Source organism: Athene noctua, chromosome 25 (genome assembly GCF_965140245.1).
Source record: "Athene noctua chromosome 25, bAthNoc1.hap1.1, whole genome shotgun sequence".
Classification (NCBI taxonomy): Eukaryota; Metazoa; Chordata; class Aves; order Strigiformes; family Strigidae; genus Athene; species Athene noctua.
This window is the reverse complement of record NC_134061.1, coordinates 6,233,131-6,253,564: the sequence shown is the minus strand read 5'-3', so window position 1 is coordinate 6,253,564 and position 20,434 is coordinate 6,233,131. Positions and strand designations below refer to the sequence as shown.

Sequence of the window (20,434 nt, the reverse complement as noted above, 5' to 3'; positions counted from 1 at the left end):
GGTGCTGAGCACCGGTTTGTTACTGGATACATCTGGTGTTTCCCAGCCTTCAGGGGGGCTGAGCTGGTGGAGGACAGTCAGTCTGAGCGGGCCTCACCTTGAACAAGCCCATCTGGTTTATTTAGGTACTTCGAAAAGTCTGTTTTTGAGATTGCTCAGGTTATGGGTATTTCTAGTGTTGGTTCCTTTCCATCGCACTCGAGGAGCTGTCCGGTAGCGGGGCAGGGGGATTGCAGCAATAGGTAATGGCCGCGACGGACAACGACGCCTTTCCCGGGAGAAGAGAAAAGCATTTTCCTTCATCAGAAAACGGACCATTGTGATCCTGAGGGTAATTGGAAGATGTTTCGAATAGCACAGCCAATGCGCCCTCTTCCACCCTCTTTATCTCTCAAAGCAGCTCGGGCTGGAAAGGAGATAGGGGAGGAAAAATGCATAAAGCATTTAGTTGGGAAGGCTGCGGGCTGTCGGGCAGGAGCTGGCCTGGCGGTTAACCCTTCCTGTGGGGTGAAACAGGCTTCAGCCCTCGCAGCTTCATGGGTCGCATCGACTCTGGTAGCTGGGATTTCGGTCTTTTAACCTTGATCTTTTGCCACCTGGCACCTACTTCTTCACCTAGCACGTCCTCATGCGCGGCGGCGACGGCACCAGCATGTGGGCCGACCTCTGCAAGAACGGCCAGGTAAGGGCTGGCCATCCTAACTACCAGCCCCCCTGCGGGGACGGTAGATGTCACTGCCCCCCCAGCACCGGAGAAGGGCGCTGGGTGCTTCCTCAGGGTGCCCCGTCCTTTTCCCAGCCCCAGGGATGCACCCCCTGGGTGCTCCATCCTTCTCCTGGCCCCAGAGGTGAACCCTCAGTATGCCACATCCTTCTCCCAGTGCTGATGATGAGCTCTGGGTGCTTCCCCCGGGGAGCCCCGTCCTTTTCCCAGCCCCAGGGATGCACCCCAGGGTGCCACATCCTTCTCCAGTGGCAGTGATGGGCGCTGGGTGCATCCCCAGGGTGCCCTGTCCTGCTCCCAGCTCCAGAGATGCATCCACGGCATGGCCCATCCTTCTGCCAGCCCTGGAGATTTGCCCCCAAGAGGCTCTGTGTTTTTCCCAGTAGCGATGATGGGCCCTGAGTGTGTTCCTGGGGTGCCCCATCCAACTCCCAGCCCCAAAGATGCACCCCAGGGGTGCCCCATCCTTCCTCCAGTAGCAGTTTTGGGCTCCGGGTGCACCCCCGGGGTGCCCCATCTTGCTCCCGTGCCCAGAGATGCTCCCCCGGGTACCCCGTCCCTCTCCCAGCACTGGGGGCACACGCTGCCACCACAGCCAGGCTGCCCTGCCATGTCCCCAAGGGTCCCCTTGGTCCTTTCCTTGGCCCCACAGACGTGCCCTGTCATGCCTCTGGGGTGCCTTGGGGTGTCCCCACAGTGTCCCCAGGGTGTCCTGCCCTCCCCGGCGGGGACAAGGCTCCTCCACAGGGGACAGTCCCTGGAGGGGGCAGCTTCTGCCCCAATTGTGGGGTGCAGCCCCCCCGGCCCAGAGCCAGTCCTGCTGCCGCTGGGTGAGGAGACATGTCCTCATCCCGTCCGGGCTGCGAGGGGACACCATGGGGGGACACCCCGAGGCTGGCTCCGTCCCTGTCCCCCGCCCCACTCCGGCATCCCCCCCAGACCCCGTCCATCTGAAAATCCTCCCAATCCCGAGACCCTCCATCCCCGCTGTTTTCGGGTGATGTCCATAGCGCTGCCCCTTTCTCACACTGTGTCCCCCCAGCCATGACCTGAGGCCCAAGACGTGGTCGTGACCCCCAAAACGTCACCTGAGCTCAGTTCCCTTGGGTGTCACCACAACCGGCATCCTCACCGGGATTCATCCCACCCCGCTCCCACTTCCCGTCTTCTCCCGGCATCCAGCCCTGTGGTGCATCCTTATCCTGAGGATGTACGACACCAAATGAACCCAAACTTGCGTTATCAACCCCCAAAAACAGCTGGGGGGGGGCGGGAATTGGGAGTCCTGTCACGGCCACAGCACTTCACCCCTCGGCTCTTAAAACCCCTGAGCCGGGAGGGCAGCAGAGGCAGAAGCCGCTCAGCTTTTTTTCTCCATCCAAACAGTTTAATTTTTTTTTTTTTTTTTTTTTTTTGTGTCCCCCACTCCAGTCCCAAATTTTGGAGGGTCCTGGCGACGCTTGGCACCCCTGGCTCTTTCTCCCAAGCAGCATCTGTGTAACTCCAGACTGAGCATCCCCAAAAAACCACCTCAACCCCTTATTCCTCCACAAAAGTATTTTTGGGGACCCCCCCAAACCTTCCTGCCTTCTCCTGCCCTCCACTGAGCTCTGACCCCCCCAGCCTGGTGGGGGATTGATGCACCCGGACGCTCCTGGATGAATTTCCAGAAGCTACGGAGCCCCTCGACAAGAGGAACTGCACTTGGTCGGGCGCGCGATGCAGCTTAATTAACTGGTTGTTAATTACTAACGAGGTATCGCCGCTCCAATATTTATAAAGAAGCGGCTCGGGAGGCAGGGGAGCGTTTCAGCGGGCTGGCTCCAGCGGGAGAGTTTCAAAAAGGTACCCCAAAAATACCCCCAAAAATGAGAAATTTGGGTTAATTAGGGATTTGTTACCAAAAATGCTCCATCCCTGGCAAAGCTGGGGGGTCGGGGGTTGCCGGGGTGTTTCCTGGTAGACAGGGGTCGATGCCAGCCTCCTCCTAGGGAATTATAACTCGGGGGTGTCCGTCTGACCCCCCCACTTTCCTCTGGGCGCTGCTGGTTCTGGGCACAGCCCCTCACCCTGCATCGGGGCTGGAGTTAATGAGAGCCAGGGGAGCCCCGGCGCTGGGAGGGAGCTGCTCCTGGTGGTTAATTAGCATTAATTATTCTTATTTGTATTAGCCCATAGACAGGCGAGTGGGGCAGCGGGGTGGGGGCGGGTGCTGGACGGTTGGACGGACGGACGGACGGGGTCGGAACGGGGCGGTTCTGGGGTCCCCGTGGTGGGGGTGACTGTGGCCCCGGCTGCCTCGTGTAGCCAAAGGCCTGGGGAGGGGCACAGCCCCGGGGGGGTCCCTGTGGTTGGGGGCCTGGGGACAGTCCCCAGGGGGGACCCCCTTGCTGGGGGGGGATTCTGGGGGCACCCAGTGTTGTGCCTGGGGGCCCAGGGGGCCACCTGCTACTGCCCCCAAGGGTGCTGGGGGGCACCCACCGCCATGCCCAGAGGGGTCCGAAGGGGGGCACCCACTGCTGCGCCTGGGGGTGCTGGGAGGGCACCCGGCATATGTCTGGGGGTGCTGGGGGGCGCCCGCCACTACACTTGGGGGTGCTGGGCAGCGCCCACAGCCACACATTGGGGTCCTGGGCCACGGTGGCCGTGGCACGTGGGGCACATGGTGTCCCCGAGGCACCGAGCGTCACCGCGAGCAGCTCAGCCCCGCTGCCCCCCGTCCCCCTGCCAGCCCAGGGCCCTGGGGCGCAGCCGGCCACGTCAGGGACCATCCCAGTGACCCCAGGGCTGGTGACACCCCCCAGCAGTGTCACCGGGGTCAGTGACAGCGGCTGCAGCAGAGCCAGCTGCGGGGGCTGGGGGCCATGTCCCCCCCATGGTTCCCACCCCCCGGGGCTGCGCCGGGCTGTGGCACGGAGAAACTGAGGCACAGAGCAGCACGAGGGGGATGAGACCATCCGAGGGGGGGACTTGGTGGCAGCCCCCACTTCCTCTGCCACCGTGGTGCCGGGAGCGGCTCAGGCCAGCCTGGCGCTGCCATTTGTCTTCCCTGGTTAGCGCGAAGGGCTGGCGGGCACGTGGTGACGAGGCAGCTCCTTAACGAGGGAAGATGGATGGCACTGGGCGGCTCTGGCTGCAGGGGGAGGGACACGATGGCAGCAGAGCCCGGCACCAAAAAGCTTCCCCTCGTTCTCCCTCCCCCCTGCTTCTTCCTCCCTCCTCTTCCTCAGCATGACCCTCTGTGAGGCAACACCCCCCGGAGACTGGGACACTGTGACCCCCTGAGATTCACCGGGTGTCCTCCCCCAGGGATGGGGACCCTCGTGGTGGCGGGTTATACACAGGGTGAATATTAACAGGGTGATAGTGTTGGTGATGGCACGAGGGATACGGCTGCGTGGGTGAGAGCACGGGACCACCTGCTGGGACATCGGTAGGTTCCAGAGTTAACAGTGTCTGAGCACGCCATCGCAGGCTGCCTGTCGGCTCGGGGAGATGAGGAGAGGACCCTCCCCACCCAGCGTGAGCCAATTAAGAGCCCATTGTTGTCGGTTGTAATTAGGAGCATCTTCTCCCCAGCGCGTCGCTTTTGCATTTATTTCATTTGGGATTTTACCTGCCAGCTTGTCGCTGTCACCCAGCGCTGCGCGATCTCCCGGCAAGGCGCCGGCGGAGATTTGATTACCCAAATAATTCTGCAGTGGCAGCAGGCTCCAGCCACGGAGCTTCTTTGCCAGGCAGTTACGGCACCTCCGGCTCTGCCGGCACCTCCCGGCCTTGTCCTCTGGCACGGAGGAAATATTTCTCGGGGGGAGCATCCCGCCCCCCAGCAGGCCGGGATCAGGGTGCAGAGCGAGGCTTGTTTTGGGGGGATTTGAGCTCAGCCTCGCTACACGCTCATGGCCCACAGGGAGCTCATGGGAAGACGTGCAGGAGAATCAGGTTGGTTGGGGCCGGGCTGGGCTTGGAGACGCAGTCCTGTGTCCGAGCCGGGGTCCCACATCTGAGCCACGGTCCTGTGTCCGAGTCCAGAGTCGGGGTCCCAGCTCTGAGCCACGGTCCCGCAGCTGCACTAGGTCAGGGTCCCGTGTCCGAGCCGGGGTCCCACATCCAAACCCGGAGATGGGGTCCCGTGTCTCAGCCGTGGTGCTGCATCCGAACCCAGGGTCGGGGTCCCGTGTCAGAGCTGTGGACTCACATCCAAACCCGAGACGGGGTCCCGTGCCTGAGCTGTGGGCCCGTGGCTGAATCTGAAACCGCGGCTCCATGTCTGAGCTGGGTCCCACATCCCCATCGGGAGACGGGATCCCGTGCCTGAGCTGTGGTGCTGCACCCCAGTCCGGAGCCGTGGTTCCGTGTCCGTGCCGGGGTCCCCCCCGTGCAGACCCAGAGCTGGGGCCCCGCCTCCGAGTCGTGGTGCCACACCCGAGCCTGGGCCTGTGGCCCCAAACCCAGCGCCAGGGCCCCAGCTCGGAGCCTGCCCGGTCAGGGAGAGGCTCCGGGCGGTGCTGGGGGCAGCCCCCTCCATCCGGGGTGCGTCACCCGTGGGGGGGGTCAGGGCACCCCACGCTGCCCCGGAGCTGGCGGGCGCTCTCCCTGGCTGCGGCTGAGCCGGGACCCCGGGTGTCCCGTGGGACCCGGGGCAGAGCCGTGCCCTGAGCCGGGTAACGCGGGTGTCCCCTGCGCAGGTGCGGGCCAGCGCCATCGCGCAGGACGCCGACCAGAACTACGACTACGCCAGCAACAGCGTCATCCTGCACCTGGACGCGGGGGACGAGGTCTTCATCAAGCTGGACGGGGGCAAAGCCCACGGCGGCAACAACAACAAGTACAGCACCTTCTCCGGCTTCATCATCTACTCGGACTGAACCCGCACCCACAGCGTCGCCCCACGGCCCCCCGGCCCCACGGCATCGCCCCATAGACCTCCAGCCCCACGGTATCCCCCAAAGACCGCCCAGCCCCACAGCGTCCCCCCACTGCCGCCCAGCCCTAGAGCCTCCCCTTTGCTACTGTCCAGCCCCACGGCATCCCCCCACAGCGATCCAGGCCATGTGCGGTGCCCCAAACCCCCCCTTTCCCATTAGCTCACCCCACAGCTGCTAATTCAAGGCTGGGGGCCCGCAGGGGGCTGGGGACCAGCAAGAGGCTGGGGGACCCCCCTGCACTGCCCCACTGCGCCCCCATCCCCTGGCTGTGCTCCCCGCTTGGCCCCGTGGTGCCCCACTCCTCGCTGCCCCCCCACGCTCGGGGCAGTGCCGGGGCCGGGGGTCCCTGCTGGCGTGTATATATGTACAGGACGCGCAGATGTCTATACGGGTGCCCCCCCTGTCCAGCCCCGTGCTGGGGGGCTGCGCTGGGGCAGGGGGGAGATGCCTTGCTGCCTGACCCAGGGCTACCCCATGGTAAAGCAGAGCTGTGACCTCTCCCCGTCTGCTGTCTGTGTCCCCGCGTGGGGCAGAGCCAACATCCCCCAGCCCAGGGACAGGGTCCACCTGCCACCCCCCCAGTCGACCCCGCTTGGCTTCCTGAACTGGCCCGGCCGGGGGTGCCAGGAGAGGCTCCCCTGTCCCCAAGCGCTGGCGTCTTCTCTGCCACCTCCAGTGCAGACAGTGGGGGTGCCACCGCCACCATGTCCCTGACCCAGAGCCCAGGTGGCCCCATGAGGGGTGTCCCCTCAGGTACATGCGTCCTCACTGCAGGGGGGGGGGACGTGGTCCGTCCCTGCAGAGCCATGAGGACCCTCCGGCACGGTCACCTGTCACCGCTGCTTCGGCACAGGCAGGACGCCGCCCAATTCGAGGTGACAGCACGTGCCTGGGGCCACCAGCCGCCTCCTGAGCCCCTGCGGTGGGGTCAGAGGACAGGAGCCGCTGGGGCCCCCTGGGTGGCCCTGGGGACAGGGTGCACGGGTGGGTGGGTGTCCCCCGGCGGTACCGGGGCTCGTTTCTCAGCACCAATTCCCCGGGAGCAGCAGCGGCCGGGCAGCGGGAGCTGCTCAGGGCCGGGGCTGTCAGCTCGGAGCTGGGAGGAGAAGGCTGCCGCTGCGGCTCGCTGTGGCTGGCAGCAGGCGGCGACCCCGCGCCCCTCAGCCCTGCCGGGCCCTTGGCTGGGCTCTCTCCGCTGGACAGCGCTCGGGCCGCCGGTTCTCCCGGCCGCAGGGGGCCGCCACGGCCGGGACGGCGACGGGGAAGGGGGAAAGATGGCGGCCAGGTCGGGGCCGCGGGACTACCGCTCCCATGGTGCAGCGCGCCGGGCGGACAGCCAATGGGAGGGCAAGGCGGGAAGAGCGGCCAATGAGGAGCGAGGGCGGGAAGAACGGCCAATGAGGAGCGAGGGCGTGAAGACCGGCCAATGAGGAGCGAGGGCGTGAAGAGCGGCCAATGAGGAGCGAGGGCGGGGCCTGCGCGGCCGTTGGCAGCGGAGCGGCGGGAGGGTCCGTTGAGGCGTTGGGTGCGCGGGGGGGAGGAGCGGGAGCGCGGGGGGCAGGTCTGGGGCCCTGGGGGCGGGTCTGGGGCCCTGGGGTGGGCGGGCCGGGGCTCGGAGGGGTGGGGAGGGCTGGGAGTGCCTGCGGGGCCGGGGGAGGCGGTGTGGGGGGCCGGGGGCCTTAGGAAGGGCCTTGGGTGGGCAGAACGAGGGGCCCGAGGGAGGCTGGGGGGGCTCGAAGGTGGCAGCGTGGAGGGGGGGGCGGGCTACAGAGGCCCGAAGGGGAGGGGGTGGGACGGCGTCCCTGGAGGGGGCGGGCAGGGCTGTGGGAGGGGGTTGTGGGGGCCTGAAGGGGGTGTGGGGCCGTGAGAGGGGCTGCAGGGACCAGAGGGGGGTGTAGGCCGGGGGGGACGGGGCTGAAGGGGTCGGGCCGTGGGCGGGTGTTAACGGCAGCTCTGGGGGCACCAGCGGGGCTCAGGACAGGGAGGGGGTGCGAGGCCTTGCCCAGCTGTGGGCTCCCCTCCACCCCCTCAGCCTCAGCTGACCCATTCCCCCCCCACCCCCCACAGTGCGTGAGGCCCTTGGGACGTTGGAGCCCGGTGCCGTTGTTCTCCAGGCAGTGCCGCGCCCCCATCGCAGCACCCCCCTGTCACCATGATGCTGGGGCCCCCGCCCCAGGAGGGCTCTGTGGCTGTTGTGGTGCGTGTGCGGCCCCGCGCTTCCTGTGAGCGAGAGCGGGCCGCACGCCCCGTCCTGCATGTCGTTGACCAGCACATCCTCGTCTTCAACCCTGAAGAGCACAGTGGCCCCCCCAGCAGTGTGCTGCCCACTCACGGGCCCAAGCACCACAGCAAGGACCTGAAGTTTGTCTTTGACCGAGTTTTTGGGGAGGGGGCCACGCAGGAGGAGGTGTTCCAGCACACCACCCACGCGTTGTTGGACAGCGTCCTCAATGGCTACAACTGCTCCGGTAAGACCCGGAGGGTCCTCCTTTGATCAGAAACCCAGAATAATCCAGGATAATAAAGATCTTGAAGCTCCTCCTGTCCAACCACAAACTTCACACTGACCGTTCCCGACTCCACCAGATCCCTCAGTGCTGGCTCAGCCCGACTCTTCAACCCCTCTAGGGATGGGGACTCCCCCCCTGCCCTGGGCAGCCCATTCCAACGCCCAACAGCCCCTTCTGCAAAGAAAAACTTCTAAAATCCAGTCTAAAATCCTTGCAGGAGCTCCTGTCCCATCTGCTCCCAGGCAGGGTGGACTCAGTGGAGCTGTTCATTTATTGTGGAAGCCCTAAGCAGCTGGGGATATGAGGGTACACAACAGCAACACACAAACATGCAGCCTGAAACTTGGTGCTGGCACCAAGCTGGTGTAACTGTGAGTGTGATCGGGACAGGGACGATCCTGACATGGAAATGTCGAATCTCCCCCTGGGGAGCAATGAGGAGAAGCAAAACCTGAATAAGAGCAACTTCTGGAGTCACAGCATGGTTTGGTTGGAAGGAACCTTGAAAGATAATCCAGTCCAACCGTCCTGCGATGGGCAGGGACATGTGTCACTAAATCTGGTTGCCCAAAGCCCCGTCCAACCTGGCCTTGAACCCTGCCGGGGGGGGGCAGCCACAGCTTCTCTGAGCAGCCTGTGCCAGGGCCTCACCCCCCTCACAGGGAAGAATTTCTGCCTTAGATCTCATCTAAATCTCCCCTCTGTCAGTTAAAAACCGTTGCCCCTTGTCCTGTCACTGCAGGCCCTGGTAAAAAGTCTTTCTCCGACTTTCCTACAAGCCTCTTTCTATACATTGAGAGGCCTCAGTAAGGTCTCCCCGAGCCTCCTCCTCTCCAGGCTGAGCACCCCCAGCTCTCAGCCTCTCCCCGCAGCAGCGCTGTCCCAGCCCTCAGACCGTTCCCGTGGCCTCTGGCCCCGCTCCCACAGGTCCATGTCTGTCCTGTGCTGGGGACCCCAGAGCTGGACGCAGGGCTCCAGGGGGAAAAGGATTTGTGGGGAGGAAATGGTGAGGAGGGACCTGGCTGGGCTGGAAAAGCAGGAACAGTGGGAGGATGAAGACAGAGGAGTGCAAAGTCTCCCAAGTTGGGTCTGGGGCTGCATCTGCAGGGACATTTCTAGCTCAGACAGAGATGTAGGTAGACTGGATGCAGGTAGAGTTGAGGATTTCCAAAGGAGGGCCCCAGAGATGAGCCAAGGGCTGGACAGAGAGGGGAGACTGAAGGAGATGGGTCTCTTCTCCCTGGAGAGGAGAAGAGTCCGGGGCGAACCTCATCCGTTTTTGAGGACTTAAAGGGCAGCTTTGGAGAGGATGGGGGCTCTCTGGTCACAAGTTGAAGACAAGGGGCAGCAGGGACATGTTGAACCAGGAGAGGTTTCATCTCAGTAGAAGACATTTTTTACAGTGAGGACATTCACTGGCACAGCCTCCCCAGGGGCATAGTGGAGTCCCAAGGGCTGGGGGTGTTCAAGATGCCATTGGACAGGGTGCAAGATGATCTCATCTGGGCTCCCCTTCCCACAAAAGCTCAGACCAGACGATCTCTCCAGGTTCCTCACAGCCTGGGTGTGCTGTGGTTCTGTGATGCTGGGGGCCACAGCGGTGCTGGAGGGGATGGAGGTGGGCGTTGGGGCAGAAATGAGGCTGGGCAGGTGCTTTCCAGGCATTCTGAGGGACAAGGATGACATGCTCTCCGCTCTGCTAGGGTGGGAAGGATGGCGAGAAATCAGGTGGATCTGTGGCGCAAAGAGCCCCTTGCTTTTGCCATCCCTTCGCAGCCCGAATCGCGGTGAGGGGCAGAGCTTTGGGAGGATGCTGGGTTTGGGAGCGGGATCTGGGGTGAAGCAGACACATCTTGGGGTGCTTTGGGGTTTGCCGTGCCCCTTGTGAGCATGCCGCAGGCTGGCAGCTCTGTAAAGCCAGGTCTGAAAGCTCCTTGCTGGGTCTGAAAGCTCCTCGCCTGCCGCCGCAGCCCCCCGTGCTGTTGGCAGGCTGTCAGCAGACGAGCGGCTTAACGAGCACATCACTTGTGTGAGGCAGCACCGTGCGGGAGAGGCTGCTCTCCTGTCTAATCATGTGCCGGGCCGGGCACTGGGACCGGAGGATGCTATTCCTGGCTCTCCGGCATGCTCTGCGAGCTGCTGAAGGCTGCCTCTGTCACTGTGCCCACCTGGCAGGCACGTCTCGTGTCTCTATCTGCATAAAATAACTCCAGGATCCTCAAACGAGAGTTGCCAAGCCCCGAGTGCTGCTATTGGGGGGACGGGCTGAGGCTCTCTGGGTTAGTGTGTCCTGCTCTGATGGTGACGCTTCAAAGAGTGTTGAAAGGGGGGGTGGGGGGGTGAGATGAATTACCAGGTCTGGAAGAAGAAACGCCTTCTGGGGAGAGGTGGGGGAATGGGGCTGCTCGGCTTGTTAAAAAGAAGGTTCAGGGGTGACTGGAGCATCCAAGCACGTGATGGTTTGGGGACTCGTTCTGTCTCTGCTAAATGAGAGAGGCTGCAGTGAGAAAAAAAACTGCACTGAGGGGTCGAGTGGCAAACGTGGAGGGGAACTGGCTTTGGCTTGTCTCTGCAAAGGCTGTGAGCAGCCCCCGCCGCAGGGGTTGCTGCGGGAAGCTCTCCTCTCCGGCAAGGAGTGCACTTTCCGCCGCTCCTGTTAATTAACGATCGTTGCAACCCTCCACCCTTTCTCTTCCCAGTGTTTGCCTACGGTGCGACAGGAGCAGGGAAAACCTACACCATGCTGGGCTCGGAGGAAAGCCCTGGCATCATGTACCTCACCATGGTGGAGCTGTACAAGAGGATCGAGGCCAGGCAAGAGGAGAAGAGCTGTGAGGTGCTCGTCTCCTACCAGGAGGTACGCCGCGTCCGAGCCGGGTCCCCTCCTGCCTCCGGGTCACCGTGACTGGGACCTGGGGTTGATCCAGACCCTGCAGTGCCACACTCAGGGTACCCGCTGCACTGACAGCTGTGCCCGGTGTCCCCAGGGCAGCCTTAGAGCCTGGCTGGAAGCAGGCTCACCCACCCAGTTTGGAGAACTGGTGCTGCTGGTTTCTCCCACCTGGAGCCTGGGGCATTTTCTGCTCCTTGCCGTGGTCCCCGAGCGACGAGGGCTTCCTGGCTTTGGAGGAGTGGTGGCGCGGTGACTTGCCAGTGAAGCCCTCCCAAGCTCTCCTCTGCATTGAGAGCCCCCTCAGCTGCTCTTGGTGTAACGAGGCCCCAGAGGTGGTATCGGGGGGACACCAGGTTGTGCGTGACACTGGGGCACAAAGTTCCTCTCCCTGCTCCCCGTTGGGTAACCAAACCTCAGCCTTCCGTGGCGTTCCCTGCTCCAGGTGTACAACGAACAGATTCATGACCTGCTGGAGCCCAAGGGCCCTCTGGCCATCCGGGAGGATCCTGAGAAAGGAGTCGTGGTTCAGGGTCTCTCCTTCCACCAGGTGGGTAGAGAAATGGGCACAAGGTCTGGGCACCGCTGCGCCTGCACCAGTTCTGACAGCGGATGCGTGTCCCGGGGCCGTGGGGGGTGTGAGGGCGCGGGGGTGCCATCTGCGCGGCTCCTGGCGGACAGCAAACGCCACCCTGAGCTGAGACGAGCCCCGCGGAGCTGCAGGATGCCTCAGCCTACGCCGCCGTGGCTGCTGGGTGCTGGGTTGTCTCGGTGCTTGCGTACGGGCTGCGCTGACGCCCGCCCTCTGCCCGTTCTCTCCCAGCCCGCGTCGGCAGAGCAGCTGCTGGAGATGTTGGCCAACGGCAACAGGAACCGGACGCAGCATCCCACCGACGCCAACAGCACCTCCTCCCGCTCGCACGCCATCTTCCAGGTGAGGGCTGCGGGTTGCAGTGTCGCTCGGGATTTGTGCTGAGAAGGGGGCGAGGGAGCCAGCCTGTGCCAGGACCCGGGGTTCCTGCCCCTGCTCCTGCTGTGCCACAGGAAAAATCGGTGGGTCCTGGCCCTGAGAAGAGAGGTGTGGGTCTGGGCAGGCCAGTAGCCAGCGCTGCAGCAGGACAGCACACACTGGTCACGCTGGTGGCCACGTCTCCCAGACAGCCCCAGACTCCCAGCTTGGTGTTAGGGGTCCCAAGGGCTGAAATTTCCCTTTGTGCTTTTGTCTCTTGTCAACTCAGCGTGTGGGAGCCGCACCTAAAACCTTCCTCAGAGCAAAGGGGCCGCGTATCGCTGGCTCCTGCTTGTGCCTCCCCCCAGGTGCCGCAGGCAGGCAGTCTGCTCCGTCGTGTCTCCCCCGGCTCTGAGCCGGGAATTCCGCTCCCCCGGGGCTCTGTGAATTTGCTCCCCGGTTTCTCGGTGCTCTCCTACACAAACCTGCCAGTTGATTTCAATTCCAGCCAGGCCCTTCCCCGAATTAGCAGGGCCGTCACGGCTGCGTGGGGAGACAGAGGGCTCTGACTGCAATTTCATTCTGAACCTGGTGCCTTGCCCGTTGCTGCTTGCAGGGGGAAGTCCAGGTGTCTGGATGCTTTCCCAGCCGGGCTTGTCACTGGGTGCTGGATTCCCGCCTGCCGTGAATCCATGAGCTGTGCTGGAACTCTGCCCTGCCCGGCAGGCAAACCACAGTCTGGTGAGGATGCAGGACCGGTTACCAGCCTCCAGCATCTATCTCTGTGGCACCTCCAGGCCATGCAGGAGCCGCTCCTGGGGGGCTGAGGGGGTTCCAGGGCGGTGGGGGAAGTGTTTGCTCCTCCTGGGAGATCTTGAGAGATGCTGAAGGGGAAGTTACGGAGCAGTGCTGTGGGTGAGTCTCAGTGGCTGTGTCCCTCCTCGCCTGCACCAGCTGGGAACTGGGCTGGGCACCGCCAGCCCTGCTTGGATGCCTCCCTGGGGCACTGCGAGGCCGTGTCTGGGGGCTTGCAGCCCCCACTGGCATCTGAGATTTCTGGAAAAACCCACAGTCGGAGTCAGGGCTGGGGCTGCCACCGTGCATGAGCACATCCTGGATGATGCCAGGGCTTTGGGTTGGGGTGTTGCCCTTTGGGGACGCGACCAGCTGTACCCCACTCGCTCAGCAAGTGCAGGAGACGCTGATTATTTTCCGCAGCTCTGTCCTGTCTTGCGAGATCCCTTCCGTGGCTTTGCTGCTCAAGTCATCGCCGAGTTTTTGCTTGTCTTCTCAGCATGCCGGGCCCCTCCTTTCCTGCCGCTCGATCTCACGCCTGCGTGATCCGCTCCGCCATCGTTTCACAAACATTGAAACCGGTGATGCTGGCTCCAACCAGCAGCCCCACGAGCCTGGTGGAGCTGCAGCCTCACCCACCTCTGTCCTCGCAGATCTACGTGAAGCAGCAGGACTGCACTGGCGGCCTCGCTGGCGACCTGCGAGTGGCCAAGATGAGCCTGATCGACCTGGCAGGCTCGGAGCGAGCTTCGGTCGCCAACACCAAGGGAGAGCGGCTCCGGGAGGGCGCCAACATCAACCGCTCGCTGCTGGCCCTCATCAACGTCATCAACGCATTGGCTGAGGCAAAGGTAACGCTGCTCCTCGCGTGGCCCCGCCGGGGTGGGCGGGTGAGCGCGGTGTCCTCCAGGGATGGTTCTGCCCGCGCGGTGAGGGTGGCAGCCTGGGCTGGGCTCCGAGAGGTGCCGTGGGATGAGGGTGGCCGCGCCCTTGCGGCACAGATTTGGAGCTGAGCAGAGCCTTGATCTCTCGGTACAGAGCAGGAAAAGCCACATCCCGTACCGGGACAGCAAGCTCACACGCCTGCTGAAGGACTCCATCGGCGGCCACTGCCGCACCATCATGATCGCCGCCGTGAGTCCCTCCGTCCTGGCCTACGAGGACACCTACAACACCCTCAAGTACGCCGGCCGGGCCAAGGAGATCAAGGTGTCGGTGAGGATCTGGCGTTGCGGCGGTGATCTGCTCTGTGTTTGGGAGCGGCTGGGGATGGCTGGGAAGGAGCCTGGTTTGTGGTGGGGGAGGTTAGTGGGTGCCTCCCTTATCCAGCTTGAGTTTTCCAGCCCTGGGGGTGCTGCTCTGGGCAGACAGCAGCGGATGAAGCTGCAGACGGTGTGTGCCCTGTCTTCGTGTAAAGCTCCTCAGCCCAGCACCCAGAAAGGCTTGTGACTGCGGCAGCAGGTCCCTGAGCACAGCTCCTGTCCACTGCAGCCACCCTGGGGCTCCCTGGGGAGCCTGGAGGAGGCTGAGCAGCTCCAGCACTGGGAGAGAGGTACGTGCAGCCCCAGTGCTGCTTTAACCTCTGCCTTGGCCCTGTCTCTGCAGCTGAAGAGCAACGTGACCAGCTCTGACGGCCACGTTAGTAAATACGCCGTCACCTGCGAGCGGCTGAGAGCGGAGGTGAGATGCTGGCGGGGAGGGGAGGGCTCTCGCTTTAGCTGTGGTTTGCTGGGGACATGGAGCTCTGAGCTCCTGGGCTCGTGAAACCATCTGAGCAAGAGCTGATCCTTCCTCGCAGGTGGCAGATCTGCGGGCGAAGCTCCGGGTCTATGAGGACGCTGCCCGGGAGTCACAGAACCAGGCTCTGGCGCCGCTGGCTCCCTCCGGCTTCCCAGAGGGGCTGCCCAGGTGAGGCTGGTGGGGAGCAGGGACAGAGCTTGGTGGGACCTCCTGGTGTGCCCCGAGCCTGTGGGGTTTTAGTGCTGGTCAGAGCCCAGGTGTCCATTAGAAAGCAGAGGAGCTTCTTTACTGGTGTGCACGTCACCTCGACTGGGCTCGGGGGCAGTTATGAGCGTGGCAGAGCACAGTGCACAAAGCTGGGCTGCAAAGGCCTAATCCTCTTCTCCTTGATCCATCCCAAAACTTCTTGGGCAAAGTGACAGCTTCCCCAGAGGATCTTCTCTGGCTCAGTGGCTGCTTCTCTGCCTTCTGCAGGTTGGAGGAAGCTGTCCCACAGACCAGCATGGCTCAGAGGGGCAGTGATGGAGAGCAGCAGGAGCTGGGAGCTGGACAGTCTGTTGGGATGCCAATGGAGCTGGAGGAGGAGGTGAGAGAAGGGGTGGTGTGATGAGTGGGGCCTGGTGGGGGGCTCACATACCCTCGTGGGGTACCCTGGGCGCGCTGGGAGAGGGCAGGAACTCACCCGGTCCACGGGCTCCTGGCTCAGCGTGTGGGGGGCTGTGGACTGCTGGCAAAACCCCTTAACTTCCCAGCTAACGGGGAATTTGGGGAACAAACTCAGCTCAGAGATGGGCTAATGCTGCGCTTTTGGGTGATTGCTCCAGGCTCCAGAGGAAAGGCCTCCCAGCAGCCCCAGAGCAGCCCACCAGACAGACGTCCAGCTGGAAGGGAAGACACCAAGGTGCCTTCTGCAGGGGTTGTCTGGCAGCCGGGCAGAGACGTGAGTGTCCTCGTGTCGTTCCCACATGTTGCTTCCTCATGTTTGCCTGCGGAGGACGGGCTGCCCACCCTCCTGTTGCATCCTGTAGCCATCCTAAGGGCTGTCCAGAAGGACGTGGGACCAGGTCTTTGTCTGCAGATGACAGCCGGCCCTGTAAAATAAGGGATTTGGCTCCTGGAGATCTAATCCCATGGGATAGTCTCTCCTGGAAATGCAGCAGTGAAGGTTTCCAGGCACAGCCACCGTGTGAGCCGTCAGTGCGCGTTGTTAGTCCTGAAATTACCTCTGCGAAGTCTTTCCTCTTGCCGCTGCTCCCCCGGGCCCTGCCCTGGCAGGGCTCCCGTGGCACCATCTGCTGATGTCTCTGCCCCAAGCATCTTGGCAGAATGAACCTCTTTGGAAAGGCCTCTTGAGGGAGGCTGGCCTTGACGTGTGCCTGGATCTGTCTGCCTCTGCCGGAGCTGACAAGTGTCTGAAGCCCGGCAGAGCCTGCAGGTGCCGTTTTGTCCCTGTAACTAACAGGTAAACACACAACTCACAGCTCGGGTTGTCCAGGAAGAGATTTACAACTTGGGTATCTCTCGACTTCAGTTTGCCTCTCTTGCCCCAAAACTCTGCTAACAGGCTCTGCCCCGCCCAAGGAGGTGTCTCAGAGGTGATGCTGGTGCTGCTGGGCCTCCGTTACTGGTGACGCTGGCTCACGCTCGCCTGCTAACTGGTTCTTGGGTCTGTCTCTCTCTGTCCCAGGCTCCTGGCTGCCGTCCTGAACGTTGCCCGAAAGCAATACGCCCTCCTGAAGGCTGCCGCCCTCCTCACTCCTGCCATGGTCTCCGAATTTGAGGACCTGGAGCGCCTGGTCAGTCAGGAGGCTGGTGTAAGCGGGGAGCAAGCCACGTCTGCAAAGGGAGCCGCAGAGATCGGCGGGGCCAGCCCTGCCCAGAGGATGCAGCAGGGCTGTGAGGGTGAGAAGCTGGGGCCGTCGGTGCTGCCCCCTCTCTTTTGTCTCGGTGTGCGCTGGAGGAGCCGGTGGCGGGGGGGCAGCTCCCAGCTGTGGGCACAGGGCAGGGAGATGAGTTTCTCCTGACTCCTCCTGACGTGGCACCCAGCGGGTTCTGCCCAGAGCGGCTGCAGCCTCGCTTTGTAGAGCGACTGGGGCTGGCCAGCACCGCCGGGAGCCCGGGGCACGGCCGGAGCCAGGAGCAGCCCTTGTCTCCGGGGAGCTCAGCACGTGTGTGCGAGTCAGCATAAACGTGAGGGATATTTCTGCTCCTGGAGACCAAAACAGCAGTTCTGATCCTCATTTGTCCTCCTCTTGTTTACTCCTCCATGGAACATTTGTCCCAGCCAGCCTGGCTGTAGCCTCCCAGCCGGCAGCCTGCATCTGACCAGGGCTGAGCTCTCCCTCCTCATCCTCAGGGCCGATGCACGATGCCCATAGCGAAGCCGTGGGCTCTGCAGACCCTGTGTTCCGGGCACAGACCGGGCGTTGCCGCAGGGCACTTGCTTTGGGCCCAGCCTGATGCCTTTAGGATTAGTTGTGCTGGCTCTTTTCCTCTCGGTTTAAGGTGGTTGGATGGAAACACCCGCTGGCAAACGGCTGCTGTAGGGCTCGCTGGGCTGACCTCCGCCGAGCTGTGACGGGGGGCTGTGAGGGGGATGCCCCGGGCTTTGCGGGTGCCTGGGAACTGCAGACAAGGAGGTGACTCTGTTTCTTCTCTGCTCCTTCAGCCCAGGTGTCTGTCGCCGTGCCCAGCACCCCCGGGATGAGTGGCACCGTGCAGCGCTTGCAGGACCTCGCTGCCCCCTGCAGCCCCACGTCGGTGGCTCCTGGCCCGATTAAGAGGAGGGGGACTACAACAAGTCACATGTCCCCGGTGTCATCGGCTGCCCAAAACCGCCGCACGCTGCCTGCTGTGCCCGTTCACAACCTGAACGAGACTTTTGAGGTCTCCAACAGCAGTGGTTCACCCAGCGTGGCCGAGGCAGCTGCCTCCAGCCTGCCAGAATTCTCCATTTGGGAGAGCGTCCAGAGCCACCTAAACAAGCAGGACGGCCCCGTCGTGCCCCAGTAAGTGCTGGCCTGGGGGGGTTAACTGTGGTTTTGGGGCTCCCCCCTCCACGATCTTGCTGTCTGGGTGAATCCTCCGTGGATCGCTGCAGCTCTGCTAAGGGGGGAGACTGGGCAGAAAACACTCAGCCTGCAGACAGGCAGCCAGCGGTCCGAGCTCGTGTGTGAATCGCTGTCAAAGATATAAAAAACATTCCAAGGAAATCTATTTCTCCCTTTGGGGCCCTTCTGGAGCCCCGCGTGCTGGCTGGGAAGCAGGTGGGGCCTCACCTCTGCTCCCAGAGAGGTTGGAGCGAGGGTTGGGACTGCACACTCTGGGGTTTTGCGTTTTATTGTTTAGTTGGTAGTTTTGGGGTTTTTTTTATTGCCGGTGCTTCAAAGGGGCTCTGGATTTTCCAAAGCTCTGTGAATCTGTGAGAGCATCCAAAGGCAGAGATGGGCATGGCCTTGGTAACGCAGGACACCCCGAGGTCTCCCCGTCTCCTCCTGCAGCTCTAGGAAATGGTTCCTACCGAGGGAACTGGGGACACTGAGGTCCAGGGGAACAGCCCGAGCACCTCAGGGAGCAGCAGTAGCCAGGCGGCTGACGCCTCCTGTGCCGCTCTCCTGAGGATTTACCCCTCTTGGAACGGTTTTCCCCTACAAAACCGGGCAGGTTTCCTGTGACTCCTGTTCCCTGCGGGCGGATGGTGTTGGCCTGGCTGCCTCGCAGCCTCACGAGAGCGGGCACTAACTCCCTTCTCCTTGGCCGCAGAGCCTGTGCCCCGGTGTCTGCCGTGAAGGGTTCCTCCATCCCCAGGCCCTCCGTGGTCTCCAAAGCCCCTGCGCAGAAGCGGAGGCGAGTGGAGAGGTGAGGCAGCCGCCGGCCCCCCGTGCCCCAGAGCGCCCCGCGCAGGCAGCAAGGGCTGGCAGCTGCCTGGGGCTCGAGCCCCCGTCCCTGCCTGCGTCGGCCCCACCTCACCTGTGACACGTGGGGACGCGGGGGGGCTCCGCCCTGAGCCTCGCGGGTTTAAAACGGCCCCTTTCTCTTCACAGCGCTGCTCCCCCCACCCTGGGTGGGCTCCAGAGCTGCAGCACCCCGAGATCTGCGCAGCCCTCCCGCGCCCCTCCGCTCCCGGGCAGGCGCCTGGGGAAACCCTCTGCCCGCAGCACCACGGGCTGCAAGAGCGTTCCCTGCGGCAGGGCAGGCACCAAGCGGGCGCTGGACCAGCCCCCTTCCGGGTCAGGTGAGGAAAATACCTCGAACTGGGAGGTTTGCTGCTGGTGGAAGATGCTCTTTGGGGTTTGCTGCTTCCTGGCTGTAGCCAGAGCCTCGGGGAAGGCTGGTGGGTGCTTGGGGAGGGGCAGAAAGGAGGAGGGGGCTGGCAGCACCTGGATCTCTGTCGGGGCCGGGGGGGACGGGACCTGGGTTTGCTGCTTTTACCCAGCAGCTGCCTAATGCACTTCCCTCCTCTTTCCATCCTCAGAGCATCCTGCGGGCCCTCTCTCCTGGAAGGGCAGCAGAAGGACCACCAAAGAGCTCGTGGCCCTGGGCAGTGCCCCCCCTGCTCCCACCCCCCAGCCAATGAAGCTCTTATGCTGATGGCTCCTGCACCCAGGATCCCCGGCAGTGTCCCAACCCAGGTGCCAAACTTCTTCCTTTCTCTCGTAGCCCTGTCCCACCCTTCCTGCAGCCACACAACAATTCCTGCAGCCCTTCTTGTACCCCTGCAGTCACCCCCAGCCCCCTCCTGTTCACCGTCCCAGTTACGTCCCCTGTCGTATCATACTAAGAAATAACATGTATTTTTAATAAACCTTTTTCGTTTCCAACCAGAGGGGAGAGGGGAGACGTGCGGCTGTTTCTTCTCGCCTCCCCCTCGCCCAGGGAGCTGGGATGGGGAAGCAGCTCCCGTCTGAGCGGGCCTGGAAAAGGCCCTTGCTCGTGGGGGTGGGCTCTGTCGGGGCTTCCCCCATCTCCCATCATCCCCGGGACCCCGTGGGTGCCTTCTGCCCCCTCTGCTGTGCCCGGGGGGCTCTGGGGCGCTCGCTCCGTGTCCCAGAGTGCCGGCAAGCACCGGCTGCTGCTGCTTTGCGGGGCGAAAAGTGTTTCTGCTAAAACCCCATGGCCACCATCCCTGTCTCCGTGTGACGCTGGGGGCTCCTGGCTCCAGCCGCCTGCACAGCAGAGAGCTCCCCGCATCCCTACCTGGGGACCACACCTGTCCCCCGACACCCCTGCGACCCCCTTTCCTGCCGTGCCAGGGCACGTCTGGCCACGGGCACATCTGCTTGCCTGCCCCAGCTCCTCGTAGCCACCCCCAGAGGTGACCAAGCGTGGTGGGAGCAGGACGGGGAGGGAGGACCCAGCTGCGGGTGTGCTGCTGTCCCACAGGGACCGGGGTCACCGGCTCCTTCTGCACTACTTCCCTGCCTGGCAGCGGCTGATCTCGCCTTTGTCTTCTCAGAGCGAGGAAGCTTCTAATTAACACTTGCAGCCCGCTCCCAGTTCGTTTGTCTCATTAAGGGGGGCCGGGGAGGAGGAGGGGGAGAGCCCAGCTCTGCCTGCCAGCAGGGACAGCTTTCTGTGCTTTGATCCCGGCCGGCAGGAGCTGGGAGAAAATCAACCTCTGGGGAGCGGCGCGGGGGCTGGCGAGGACCCCGCCGCGCCCCCAGCCCCGTCCTGCCCCGCCAGGACTGTGCACGCCAGGGGACTTCAGAGAGTCCCGGGGGACGGAGGAGCCCTGTCACCAGGGGCTGTCACCCAGCACACGTTCCCAGGGCTGCCACTCTTCCGGGAGGCCAAGTGTCACTTGCGGGGTACATCGGGGCCCCAAGCCGGGCGTTCCTGTGGGCAAACCCCTGCCCGCCGCTGGTGACAGCGGCCCAGGACAGCTGGGGGACACGGGCC

The 20,434-nt window shown here is 63.4% G+C and overlaps 1 protein-coding gene across 1 annotated transcript; it reads left to right on the top strand.

Annotated features, from left to right (window-relative positions):
• Positions 1-498: 498 nt before the first annotated feature.
• LOC141970454 (kinesin-like protein KIF18B) lies at positions 499-19,351 on the top strand. Its single transcript, XM_074927082.1, has 17 exons — positions 499-682; positions 5,413-7,160; positions 7,720-8,120; positions 10,862-11,019; positions 11,498-11,602; positions 11,876-11,986; positions 13,450-13,647; positions 13,835-14,011; positions 14,402-14,476; positions 14,595-14,704; positions 15,011-15,122; positions 15,361-15,476; positions 16,224-16,438; positions 17,205-17,544; positions 18,299-18,394; positions 18,580-18,770; positions 19,011-19,351. Exons 3-17 carry the CDS (start codon positions 7,805-7,807, stop codon positions 19,124-19,126), a joined length of 2,436 nt encoding a protein of 811 aa, XP_074783183.1. The 5' UTR covers positions 499-682; positions 5,413-7,160; positions 7,720-7,804; the 3' UTR covers positions 19,127-19,351.
• The last annotated feature ends 1,083 nt before the right edge of the window (positions 19,352-20,434 follow it).

Bases quoted from the DNA above. Each gene is read 5' to 3' on its own strand.
- LOC141970454 (XM_074927082.1), top strand. From the start codon at position 7,805: ATGATGCTGGGGCCCCCGCCCCAGGAGGGCTCTGTGGCTGTTGTGGTG. The intron at 11,987-13,449 runs GTGAGGGCTGCG...CTGTCCTCGCAG, and splicing joins GCTCGCACGCCATCTTCCAG to ATCTACGTGAAGCAGCAGGA. The intron at 14,012-14,401 runs GTGAGGATCTGG...CTGTCTCTGCAG, and splicing joins CCAAGGAGATCAAGGTGTCG to CTGAAGAGCAACGTGACCAG.